Raw genomic sequence first — 13609 nt, 5'->3', positions numbered from 1 at the left:
TATGTTGTGTTACGGTGCAGATGTTCTCCCGAAATGTGTTTGTCATTCTTGTTTGGTGTGGGTTCACAGTGTGGCGCATTATTAGTAAGAGTGTTAAAGTTTTTTTTATACCGCCACCGTCAGTGTAACCTGTGTGGTTGTTGAGCAAGTATGCCTTGCTGTCACCTACGTGAGCAAGCGGAAGCTCCATTCAACATGTGGCTGAACAGGCACGCTGGTTGTAGTGGGCGCTATATGCTGTACCATCACGGCACGCATGACGCTGACAAGCGCTATTCATTAAAAACCCGCGTACCGCACCAGCTTAAAAATTCCATATAAAGGTGTGGGCAGCGTGTCAGACACCTGGTTTATACATAGCACAAAGCAAAAAAAAATGTTGTATGCAGTGTTATTTCATTTAAAATTTCAAAAATTATTGCGGCTCCCATTGTTTTCTATAATTTGTGAAACTGGTCAAAATGGCTCTTTGACTGGTAAAGGTTGCCGACCCCTGGTCTATACGGTATTAGCTGAACAATTTTCACAGCACATATACAGTATCTCAAACCTCGAAACATGCCTGGTGAGGTACGCTGTTGATATTTACCACCATTTGTAGAGATATCCGATAATATCGGGCTGCCGATATTATCGGCCGATAAATGCTTTTAAATGTAATATCGGTAATTATCAGTATCGGTTTCAAAAAGTAAAATTAATGACTTTTTAAAACGCCGCTGTGTACACGGACGTAGGGAGAAGTACAGAGCGCCAATAAACCTTAAAGGCACTGCCTTTGTGTGCCGGCCCAATCACATAATATCTACGGCTTTTCACACACACAAGTGAATGCACTCATACTTGGTCAACAGCCATACAGGTCACACTGAGGGTGGCCGTATAAACAACTTGAACACTGTTACAAATATGCGCCACACTGTGAACCCGCACCAAACAAGAATGACAAACACATTTCGGGAGAACATCCGCACCGTAACACAACATAAACACAACAGAACAAATACCCGGAACCCCTTGCAGCACTAACTCTTCCGGGACACTACAATATACAACCCCCGCCCACCTCAACCTCCTCATGCTCTCTCAGGGAGAGCATGTCCCAAATACCAAGCTGCTGTTTAAAGGCATGTTAAAAAAAAATAATGCACTTTGTGACTTCAATAATAAATATGGCCGTGCCATGTTGGCATTTTTTTTCCATAACTTGAGTTGATTTATTTTGGAAAACCTTGTTACATTGTTTAATGCATCCAGCGGGGCATCACAACAAAATTAGGCATAATAATGTGTTAATTTCACGACTGTATATATCGGTATCGGTTGATATCGGAATCGGTAATTAAGAGTTGGACAATATCGGGAAAAAAGCCATTATCGGACATCTCTAACCATTTGTAGTTATTCTGAGCTAAGTGTGTACCAAAATGGTATCACCATGCAAAATATGTGACATTTTTGCCAGATCTGGTAAAACCGTAATTGGCGAGCTGCAAAAGTCACTAAATGTTTTGCTTGTCACTTGTTAGAAAAAGAGAAACTAGAGCAGTGGTTCTTAACCTTGTTGGAGGTACCGAACCCCACCAGTTTCATATGCGCATTCACCGAACACTTCTTTAGTGAAAAATAAAATGTTTTTTCTTTTTCATATTCAAGACAAAGTTATATGTTTTTGGTAACACTTTAGTATGGGGAACATATTCTCAGTAACAAAGACTTAATTTAGAGTTTTTTGGACACTAGGGGAACATATTCTAAGTAACAAAGACTTAATTTAGAGTTTTTTGGACACTAGGGGAACATTCTAAGTAATAAAGACTTAATTTAGAGTTATTTGGTTAGGGTTAGTGTTAGAAGGTTAGCGTTATAATAAGGCCATGCCGAATAAGGCATTAATAAGTACTTAATAATGACTAGTTAAGAGCCAATATGTTACTAATTTGCATGTTTATAAGCAACTAATTAATGGTGAATATGTTCCCCATACTAAAGTGTTGCCATGTTTTATTACTAGTGCACAAAATGAACCATGAATGAACATCACCTTGTTCAAACAACAAAACCAACACAGTGCATAAACTCACAACAAATTACACACCTGCAAATCAGTCTGACTTCTGATGTTGCCGTATCTGTAATACGCCGATAGGGAGAAGTTTTTATTTACACGATGAGTCGAGTGTGTCTTGACCTGAGCCCGACTCACCGAACCCCTAGGGTTCCATCGAACCCAGGTTAAGAACCACTGAACTAGAGGGATCTGAATACTTCAAATACTTAGTAATTATAGTGACACAGTCACTAAATTGGCAACACTGATCCCTCCTGTTACGTCGTATCATTCTCTGGCGGACCTGGGGCCTCATGCATTAATAAGATTTCCCCCCCAAAAATTGGTGTATGCTTAAATCCAGAAAATGTTGTACGCACAAAAAACATTTATTTTGTACATCCCATGAGCAAAATCACATTTAAGTTAAAGTTAAAGTGATTGTCACACACACACACACACACACACTAGGTGTGGTGAAATTATCCTCTGCATTTGACCCATCCCCTTGTTCACCCCCTGGGAGGTGAGGGGAGCAGTGAGCAGCAGCGGTGGCCGCGCCCGGGAATGATTTTGGTGATTTAACCCCCAATTCCAACCCTTGATGCGGAGTGCCAAGCAGGGAGGTAATGGGTCCCATTTTTATAGTCTTTGTTATGACTCTCAACCTACCGATCTCAGGGCGGACACTCTAACCATTAGGCCACTTAGTAGGTTTAAATCAGCCCTGCAAATTTTCGGTGCCACTTGCTGGGGTGAAGGCACGCTGTCTTCCGGCATTAGCAGCAAACAAAAGGGTTAATGGTGTGGGATCAGAGAACCGCACAAAGGCAGAAATAAAAAAGAAAAAGTGATCCGACATCAAGGTTTAATGTGTGTCCAAAACCGGAGATAAAGCGCCCACCCCGTTTGACCAGAGAGTTGCTACAATGTTGGTAAATTGTATTTACGCAGCACATATATATGTTGTCTGTCTATCTGTGTTGGCCCTGTGATGAGGTGGCGAGTTGTCCAGGGTGTACCGCGCCTTCCGCCCGATTGTTGCTGAGATGGGGATAGGCTCCAGCGCCCCCCGCGACCCCGAAGGGAATAAGCGGTAGAAAATGAATGGATGGATATAATCTGATGAAAATGTTTCCTGTTTACATAAACATATTCATCATGTGATGACGGTTTCTATATCAATGAGAGTGCAGTCGATACTACCGATTACCTTCGGAAACTGTATTGCTGCAAATTAAATGTTGGCCTGTTCAGCTGCGTCGTATGGGAATTTTATATACCAGGCTAACATGCCGATAATTCCGTCCCACGCGGCTGGCATGGCTCAGTTCAAGGCCGACTGGCACAGTCCTGTTTTTTTAGCCAGACCCCAGTTGCGAGGAACCTCAATGTGATCACAGCACCATTGTGGGGTTTTTAGCACCCCTTTGCCTATGCTTTTATAGCTATTCGTGTACCGTATTTTTCGGACTATAAGTCGCTCCGGAGTAAAAGTCGCACCGGCCGAAAATGCACAATGAAGAAGGAAAAAAACATATACGTCGCACTGGAGTATAAGTCGCATTTTTTGGGGAAATGTATTTGATAAAAGCCAACACCAAGAATAGACATTTGAAAGGCAATTTAATATAAATAAAGAATAGTGAACAACAGGCTGAATAAGTGTACGTTATATGAGGCATAAATAACCAACTGAGAACGTGCCTGGTATGTTAACGCAGTGTTTTTCAACCACTGTGCCGCGGCACACTAGTGTGCCGTGACATACAGTCTGGTGTGCCGTGGGAGATTATCTAGTTTCACCTATTTGGGTTAAAAATATTATTTGCAAACCAGTAATTATAGCCTGCAAATAATGTGTTGTTGTTGAGTGTCGGTGCTGTCTAGAGCTCGGCAGAGTAACCGTGTAATACTCTTCCATATCAGTAGGTGGCAGCAGGTAGCTATTTGCTTTGTAGATGTCGAAAACAGCAGGAGGCAGCATGCAGGTAAAAAGGTGTTTAATGCTTAAACCAAAAATAAACAAAAGGTGAGTGTCCCTAAAAAAGGCAAGCTTAGGGAAGGCTATGCAGAACGAAACTAAAACTGAACTGGCTACAAAGTAAACAAAAACAGAATGCTGGACGACAGCAAAGACTTACTGTGGAGCAAAGACGGCGTCCACAAAGTACATCCGAACATGACATAACAATCAACAATGTCCCCACTAGAGATGCGCGGTTTGCGGACACAACCGCGGAGTCCGCGGATTATCCGCGGGTCGGGCGGTTGAAATTTTAAAAAAAATTAGATTTTATCCGCGGGTCGGGTCGGGCGGTTGAAATAAAAAAAAATTAGATTTTAAATAGATTCAGGCGGGTGGCAGTTAAACCAATTCAGAAATATATATACATAGTTAAATGTTGTTACCCACATAGGAAAAACGAGCAGGCACCTGCAGCATATGCCACAACAGAAGAAGAAAAAAAAAAGAGATGGCAACGCCGGCAGAAAACGTGGTACGCGACAAACTAAAAAAGGAATACTAAAGACCAGGGGAAAAAAAGGCCAGAAAAGTTCAGCGTGGACTCGTTTTTATGAGGTTGTAAATCAGGATGATAGTAATGCTTGCTACATGATTTGCAAGAGCTGCGACGCTGTTTATGTCTACGACAGTCACAAAACCGGGACATCTAACATGGTGCATCACATTTGTGCAAAACCCCGAATCTCCGCAAACACCCTGAGCATGAGCAGTTTCGTCCGCCGTGATCCCAGAAGAGTGCCACAGGATGTTAAAACAAGATAGAACGCAGCTGCCTGCAGCAGTTTGAGTGGCGCGAGCGCGCTTGGAGGTGGGCTCAGCGCGGCTCCCAGATGATTGCGCACTGGTGTGCATCTGGGCCGTGACAGCGTGGCACGCATTGAATGTCTCTGCTACATTGGAGCAGTCTCCTTTCTTTAACAGGCAAAAGCTTTATAACCTCACTAATGCCTTGCATCGTCTATATTAGATATATAACAACGGGCGGGTGCGGTTTTGATTAAATGTTAGTTCGGGTGGATGCGGATGGTTGACGACTTTTGTGATGCGGTTGCGGATGAAATAATTGCCTATCCGCGCATCTCTAGTCCCCACAAAGAAGGATAAAAACAACGGAAATATTCTTGATTGCTAAAACAAAGTAGATGTGGGAAATATCGCTCAAAGGAAGACATGAAACTGCTACAGGAAAATACCAAAAAAAGAGAAAAAGCCACCAAAATAGGAGCGCAAGACAAGAAGTAAAACCCTACACACTGGAAAACCTCAAAAAAGTCCAAATAAGTCAGGGTGTGATGTGACAGGTGGTGACAGTACACCTACTTTGAGACAAGAGCTATATTGATGCATGCTTAGTTATGCTTTAAAGTCATATCCAACAATTGCGACAACGACTTTTTACTGTCAACTGAGTTTCGTTTTTTAACGATTTCTGCTGGTGGTGTGCCTCCGGATTTTTTCTACGCAAAAAATGTGCCTTGGCTCAAAAAAGGTTGAAAAACACTGTGTTAACGTAACATTATGGTAAGAGTCATTCAAATAACTATAACATATAGAACATGCTATACGTTTACCAAACAATCTGTCACTCCTAATCGCTAAATCCCATGAAATCTTCTTCCTCGGTGTCGCCTCTGGTATGCACCCCGCTAGCGTTCTTTCTTTCTGCTGCTCGATTGCTGTTCTCTGCTGCATATTTCACTACGTCCAGCTTGTAATCTGCAGTATATAATTTCCTTTTCGGTGCCATTTTAGTTCAGCCCTTCTCAGTTTTTATAAGTTACTGCCAATGTTGATGTGATCCATTTTAATAGCTCCGGCATTAGCATATAGCAGTTAGCATATCATGACCCACAATGCACTTCTGCCATGACCCGCCCCCGCCGAATTCTTATTGGTTGGCGTGTGTGTGACAATTGCGGACATTTTCCTCGTCGCTTACGTGAATGAGATAAATGATAATATTTGATATTTTACAGTAATGTGTTGATAGTTTCACACATAAGTCGTTGACTATAAGTCATAAAACGTTGACTTATAGTCCGAAAAATACGGTACTTGCACACGCTGGGCTGGTTTTTATTCATATGTCCGGCGTGGCTCGGGTGATAGAGCGGCCATGCCAGCAACTTGAGGGTTCCAGCTTCCGCCATCCCAGTCACATTCGTTGTGTCCTTAAGCAAGACACTTCACCCTTGCTCCTGATGGGTCATGGTTAGCGCCCTGCATCAGTGTGTGAATGTGTGTATGAATGGGTGAATGTGGAAATAGTGTCAAAGAGCTTTGACTACCTTGAAAGTAGAAAAGCTCTTTACAAGTATAATCCATTTACCATCTATAAAGTAGTTGTTGTATGTAGAGATGTCCGATAATGGCTTTTTTGACGATATTTCGATATTGTCCAACTCTTAACTACCGATTCCGATATCAACCGACACCGATATATACAGTCGTGGAATTAACACATTATTATGCCTCATTTTGTTGTGATGCCCCGCTGGATGCATTAAACAATGTAACAAGGTTTTCCAAAATAAATCAACTCAAGTTATGGAAAAAAAATGCCAACATGGCACTGCCATATTTATTATTGAAGTCACAAAGTGCGTTATTTTTTTTTAACATGCCTCAAAATAGCAGCTTGGAATTTTGGACATGCTCTCCCTGAGAGAGCATGAGAAGGTTGAGGTGGGCGGGGTTGGGGGGGGGGTTATATTGTAGCGTCCCGGAAGAGTTAGTGCTGCAAGGGGTTCTGGGTATTTGTTCTGTTGTGTTTATGTTGTGTTACGGTGCGGATGTTCTCCCGAAATGTGTTTGTCATTCTTGTTTGGTGTGGGTTCACAGTGTGGCGCATATTTGTAACAGTGTTAAAGTTGTTTATACGGCCACCCTCAGTGTGACCTGTATGGCTGTTGTGAAAAGACGTAGATAGTATGTGATTGGGCCGGCACGCAAAGGCAGTGCCTTTAAGGTTTATTGGCGCTCTGTACTTCTCCCTACGTCCGTGTACACAGCGGCGTTTTAAAAAGTCATACATTTTACTTTTTGAAACCGATACCGATAAATTCCGATATTACATTTTAAAGCATTTGTCGGCTGATAATATTGGCAGTCCGACATTATCAGACATCTCTAGTTGTATGTGTCTTTATTTGAAACAGTTAGCCGGCGTCACCTCTGCGTGTCGCCAAAGTATTTACAGCATGTAGAAATGTGCACACGCCGGCCGTGAAAATGGCTTGAGGCACCGCACATTTTCCACGTTCAGTTCATTCTTGATACATTTCAACTTTGCTGCGAAAAAGTTTGTACGCCAGGTTTTTGTATTGCATGAGGCCCCAGGTGCATACGAGATGTGTTCAGAAGTAGAGTTACGATACAATCTACTGCACCGTTAAATTTGGAACATGTATCTATTTGTGGCGACATAGAAGTATAGGAAACGCTGCTCCTCTAATCATTCTGTTGTTTTCAGTCCCTCAGCTGCACATCACCATTTCCTATCCTTGAGAAGAGCGATACGACGCCTCAGGAAGCCCAGTCCAATAAATCTGACGAACTCCGAAAAGATGGAGGAAAGACTGAAATTGCTCCACCATCAAGCCCTCTTAAAGGATCCACCGCGCTCCTGACAAAGGACCCGGAGAGTGATTCTGGTCTGCCCGACTGCTCCTCAGAACTAAACCAGCAGCCTCAAGCGGTCTTTCCAGCCATCACTTCCTTACGGCCCAAAGACTCTCCTTCCTCGCCGAGACTGAGCCGCATCCCAATCCGAGACGTCACCACCCCTCCGGACTCTCCGAGTAGGAACCTTCACGGGGACAGACGACACCGCTGGAGCAGCCCGGTCCCTGGATCCCCCACTCACTCCCCTTCTCCGTCGCTGTCCTGTGAAAACCTGCCAGCCACTTTGCCCCGAGAACGGCTCTCCTCGGAGCGAGGCTCCAGGTCGGACTGTGGAGGAGAAGACCCTCTTTCCCTGTCTTCCTCATCAGGCAGTAAAAGTAAAATCCCACGGCCCATGAGCGTCACCTTTGTTCCTGAGCAGGTCACCAGCAGGTTTGCGCCTCACCCGCCTCCTGGAAAACCGACCACCGGCCCTTGTGCTGACCACAGGTATGATATTATAACCCGCCGCTATACACTTTAAGACCACTTGAAAAATTGCAATATTTACATTTTGCGCTGTTGGATCTTAAGAAGCCATTAAAGGCCTACTGAAATGCGATTTTCTTATTTAAACGGGGATAGCAGGTCCATTCTATGTGTCATACTTGATCATTTCGCGATATTGCCATATTTTTGCTGAAAGGATTTAGTAGAGAACATCGACGATAAAGTTCGCAACTTTTGGTCGCTGATAAAAAAGCCTTGCCTGTACCGGAAGTAGCAGACGAGTAGCGTGACGTCACAGGTTGTGGAGCTCCTCACATCTGCACATTGTTTACAATCATGGCCACCAGCAGCGAGAGCGATTCGGACCGAGAAAGCAACGATTTCCCCATTAATTTGAGCGAGGATGAAAGATTTGTGGATGAGGAAAGTGAGAGTGAAGGACTAGAGGGCAGTGGGAGCGATTCAGATAGGGAAGATGCTGTGAGAGGCGGGTGGGACCTGATATTCAGCTGGGAATGACTAAAACAGTAAACAAACACAAGACATATATATACTCTATTATCCACAACACAACCAGGCTTATATTTAATATGCCACAAATTAATCCCGCATAACAAACACCTCCCCCCTCCCCGTCCATATAACCCGCCAATACAACTCAAACACCTGCACAACACACTCAATCCCACAGCCCAAAGTACCGTTCACCTCCCCAAAGTTCATACAGCACATATATTTCCCCAAAGTTACGTACGTGACATGCACATAGCGGCACGCACGTTCGGGCAAGCGATCAAATGTTTGGAAGCCGCAGCTGCATGCGTACTCACGGTACCGCGTCTGCGCATCCAACTCAAAGTCCTCCTGGTAGGAGTCTCTGTTGTCCCAGTTCTCCACAGGCCAATGGTAAAGCTTGACTGTCATCTTCTGGGAATGTAAACAATGAAACACCAGCTGTGTTTGTGTTGCTGCAGTCGGCCGCAATACACCGCTTCCCACCTACAGCTTTCTTCTTTGCTGTCTCCATTGTTCATTGAACAAATTGCAAAAGATTCACCAACACAGATGTCCAGAATACTGTGGAATTTTGCGATGAAAACAGATGACTTAATAGCTGGCCACCATGCTGTCCCAAAATGTCCTCTACAATCCGTGACGTCACGCGCTGACGTCATCATACCGAGACGTTTTCAGCAGGATATTTCGCGCAAAATTTAAAATTGCACTTTAGTAAGCTAACCCGGTCGTATTGGCATGTGTTGCAATATTAAGATTTCATCATTGATATATAAACTATCAGACTGCGTGGTCGGTAGTAGTGGGTTTCAGTAGGCCTTTAAGTAGAGCTTCAACATGCAACTAGAAGAGGCAATTCCTGAAGGAATTGCGTGGGAATGTTCCAATGCTGAAGTTGAACTGAAATCCTGGAATTTTTTTTTTTAATTGTTGAAAGGTAGCACTCAATTCCCAAACAGGCTGAATATTTTGAAGTTGGAACAGTTTGAATCAAATGAAAATGGTGGAAGTTGTGGAACTTTGAAGAATGTCCAATGCATTTCAATGGGAATATCCCAAAAAAATGTGGGCATTTCGGGAAAAGCTGCAATTTTTTTGAAAATGGTGAAAGACCTGAAAGGTCTGAATGAGTTGAAATGGTTGGTGTTGACATTTTTCAAATCGGTCGAGAAATGTTGAAGTAGTAACATGTTGAATTGAGAAATCGTATTCAGGATTCAGGATTCAGGATGCTTTATTATTGTCCATTCTTTAACATGTACAAGACACATAAGAACTGAAATTAGATTTTGGGCACAGTCCCACTAAGAGCAGACATACGTTACAGGGAGACAAGACGGGACAGCCGACGGATCAGCCACTTACGGCGCTCCTTTGTGAAAAAGGTGATATTGGGAAAGGGGGGAAGAGTAAAAAATATCATTCAAAGGCTGGACCCTCGGGAAGGGGTCCAAACTGCGTCCAAGGGAAAAAACCTCATTTGCCATAGTACACATCAACATGTTACATGACAATCATTGGTACTTTAACTTTAACTTTATATAAAATGTTGGTGTTTTTTACTTGAGTCATATTGCAGTCTACAGCACACATAAACATGTTACATATAATCACAACAACTCGCAACAGAGGGGGGCGGGGGGAGTTGGGGCCCTGGAGGCCGGCCTGCTGCTATAAAGCGCTACTCAGCCGTCCATAACCCCGAAGGGGAATCAAGCGGTGGTGAAGGCGTGGGGTGGGGAGTGTGTTTGTGTATATGCCCATTGTCTTTGGGTGTAGTGGTGTTGTGTCCATAGGCCCGGGGCCGTTCTGCATGCAATGCAAGCAAAGTTCGACTTCCAGGTGTCGTTGAATATTACGGAATTTCGGGAAAACCCGGGAATTTTTCCAGTTCAAAAAACAATTTAGTTTTTTGTCCTGATCAAGAGGAATGATTTGACGATGGAACGGTTGAAGTGGGTCGAAAAATTTGGGACGAGTAGTCGCCAGAAAAAATGGTGGAAATTGGGCTTTGGAAAACAGGGAATTCTGGAAAATCTTAGATTTTGTTTTAACTTCGAAAAAGGGTAGTTGACAATTCCAGAATGGTAGAATGCGTTGAAGGTGGAGTCGTTTGAATAGGTTGAAAAATGTGGAAATGTTGGGAGTTTGAAAAATGGCCAATTCATTTTGAATGGGGAAAAATATCCCGGAAATCTGGGAATTTGGGGAATTTGTCAAGGGGAAAAAGCCCGCGAATCCAGAATAGGCTGGAGTTGGAACGGTTTGAATTGAGTGAAAAATGTGGAAGGTAGAGCGCGCCAAAATCTGGAGAAGAAGAAGTTGAAAAAAACAAATGTGAAAGCTTTGGAGCAGTGTTTTTCAACCTTTTTTCAGCCAAGGCACATTTTTTGCGTTGAAAAAATGCAAAGGCACACCACCAGCAGACATCGTTAAAAAAACGAAACTCAGTTGACAGTAAAAAGTCGTTGTCGCAATTGTTGGATATGACTTTAAACCATAACCAAGCATGCATCACTATAGCTCTTGTCTCAAAGTAGGTGTACTGTCACATCACGCCCTGACTTATTTTGAGTTTTTTGTTGTTTTCCTGTGTGTAGTGTTTTAGTTCTTGTCTTGCTCTTATTTTGGTGTCTTTTTCTCTTTTTTTTGGTATTTTACTGTAGCAGTTTCATGTCTTCCTTTGAGCGATATTTCCCGCATCTACTTTGTTTTAGCAATCAAGAATATTTCAGTTTTTATCCTTCTTTGTGGGGACATTGCAGATTGTCATGTCATGTTCGGATGGACATTGTCTTTGCTCCGCAGTAAGTCTTTGCTGTTGTCCAGCATTCTGTTTTTGTTTACTTTGTAGCCAGTTCAGTTTTAGTTTCGTTCTGCATAGCCTTCCCTAAGCTTCAATGCCTTTTCTTAGCGGCACTCACCTTTTGTTAATTTTTGGTTTAAGCATTAGATACCTTTTTACCTGCACCCTGCCTCCCGCTGTTTTTGACATCTACAAAGCAATTAGCTACCTGCTGCCACCTACTGATATGGAAGAGTATTACACAGTTACTCTGCCGAGCTCTAGACAAAAGTGCTTACTTTTTGCAAATGTTACGCTTTTTTTTGTCTAATTCCGCTGCCATACACCTTACAGTCATATAACTTGGTATATGAAACATGCTAACGTTTGCACACATGCTAAATGTTAGCATTTTAATGTAAGCATGCCAGCACGCTAACATCAAAGTGCTAACTTTTTGCAAATTTTACGCTTTTTTTGGTCTAATTCTGCAGCCATACACCTTAGTCATATAACTTGGTATATGAAACATGCTAAATGTTAGCATTTTAATGTAAGCATGCTAGCACGCTAACATCAAAGTGCTAACTTTTTGCAAATTTTACGCTTTTTTTGTCTAATTCCGCTGCCATACACCTTACAGTCATATAACTTGGTATATGAAACATGCTAACGTTTGCACACATGCTAAATGTTAGCATTTTAATGTAAGCATGCTAGCACGCTAACATCAAAGTGCTAACTTTTTGCAAATTTTACACTTTTTTTTTTGTCTAATTCCACTGCCATACACCTTACAGTCAAATAACTTGGTATATGAAACATGCTAAATGTTGGCATTTTAATGTAAGCATGCTAGCACGCTAACATCAAAGTGCTAACTTTTTGCAAATTGTATGCTTTTTTTTGTCTAATTCCGCTGCATACACCTTACAGTCATATAACTTGGTATATGAAACATGCTAATGTTTGCACAATTGCTAAAAGTTAGCATTTTAATGCTAGCATGCTAGCACGCTAACATCAAAGTGCTAATTTTTTACAATTTTTACGCTTTTTTGTCTAATTCCGCTGCCATACACCTTACAGTCATATAACTTGGTATATGAAACATGCTAACGTTTGCACACATGCTAAATGTTAGCATTTTAATGTAAGCATGCTAGCACGCTAACATCAAAGTGCTAACTTTTTGCAAATGTTACACTTTTTTTTTGTCTAATTCCACTGCCATACACCTTACAGTCATATAACTTGGTATATGAAACATGCTAAATGTTGGCATTTTAATGTAAGCATGCTAGCACGCTAACATCAAAGTGCTAACTTTTTGCAAATGTTATGCTTTTTTTGTCTAATTCCGCTGCATACACCTTACAGTCATATAACTTGGTATATGAAACATGCTAATGTTTGCACAATTGCTAAAAGTTAGCATTTTAATGCTAGCATGCTAGCACGCTAACATCAAAGTGCTAATTTTTTACAATTTTTACGCTTTTTTGTCTAATTCCGCTGCCATACACCTTACAGTCATATAACTTGGTATATGAAACATGCTAAAGTTTGCACACATGCTTGTAAGCATACTAGCACGCTAACATCAAAGTTTTAACTTTTTGCAAATTGTACGCTTTTTTTTTGTCTAATTCCGCAGCCATACACCTTAGTCATATAACTTGGTGTATGAAACATGCTAAAACGTTTGCACACATGCTAAATGTTAGCATTTTAATGTAAGCATGCTAGCACGCTAACATCAAAGTGCTAACTTTTTGCTAATTTTACGCTTTTTTTTGGTCGAATTCCGCTGCCATACACCTTACAGTCATATAACTTGGTATATGAAACATGTTAAATGTTAGCATTTTAATGTAAGCATGCTAGCACGCTAACATAAAAGTGCTAATTTTTTGCAAATTTTACGCTTTTTTTGTCTAGTTCCGCTGCCATACACCTTACAGTCATATAACTTGGTATATGAAACATGCTAACGTTTGCACACATGCTAAATGTTAGCATTTTAATGTAAGCATGCTAGCACGCTAACATCAAAGTGCTAACTTTTTGCAAATTTTACACTTTTTTTTTTGTCTAATTCCACTGCCATACACCT

General features: G+C 41.9%; 1 protein-coding gene across 2 annotated transcripts in view; it reads left to right on the top strand.

Moving 5' to 3' along the window:
* Window positions 1–13609, top strand: part of ttbk2b (tau tubulin kinase 2b) — a 56956-nt gene that overhangs the window by 36696 nt on the left and 6651 nt on the right. For both annotated transcript variants that reach the window (XM_061987374.2, XM_061987375.2), the window contains exon 14: window positions 7552–8192. In XM_061987374.2, the coding sequence (XP_061843358.2) occupies window positions 7552–8192 (641 nt within the window). The remainder of the gene's footprint in view (window positions 1–7551; window positions 8193–13609) is intronic.

This window comes from Nerophis lumbriciformis, linkage group LG26 (assembly GCF_033978685.3).
Source record: "Nerophis lumbriciformis linkage group LG26, RoL_Nlum_v2.1, whole genome shotgun sequence".
NCBI lineage: Eukaryota > Metazoa > Chordata > Actinopteri > Syngnathiformes > Syngnathidae > Nerophis > Nerophis lumbriciformis.
Note: the sequence above shows the minus strand (reverse complement) of the source record. Positions and strands in the feature narration are given on the sequence as shown.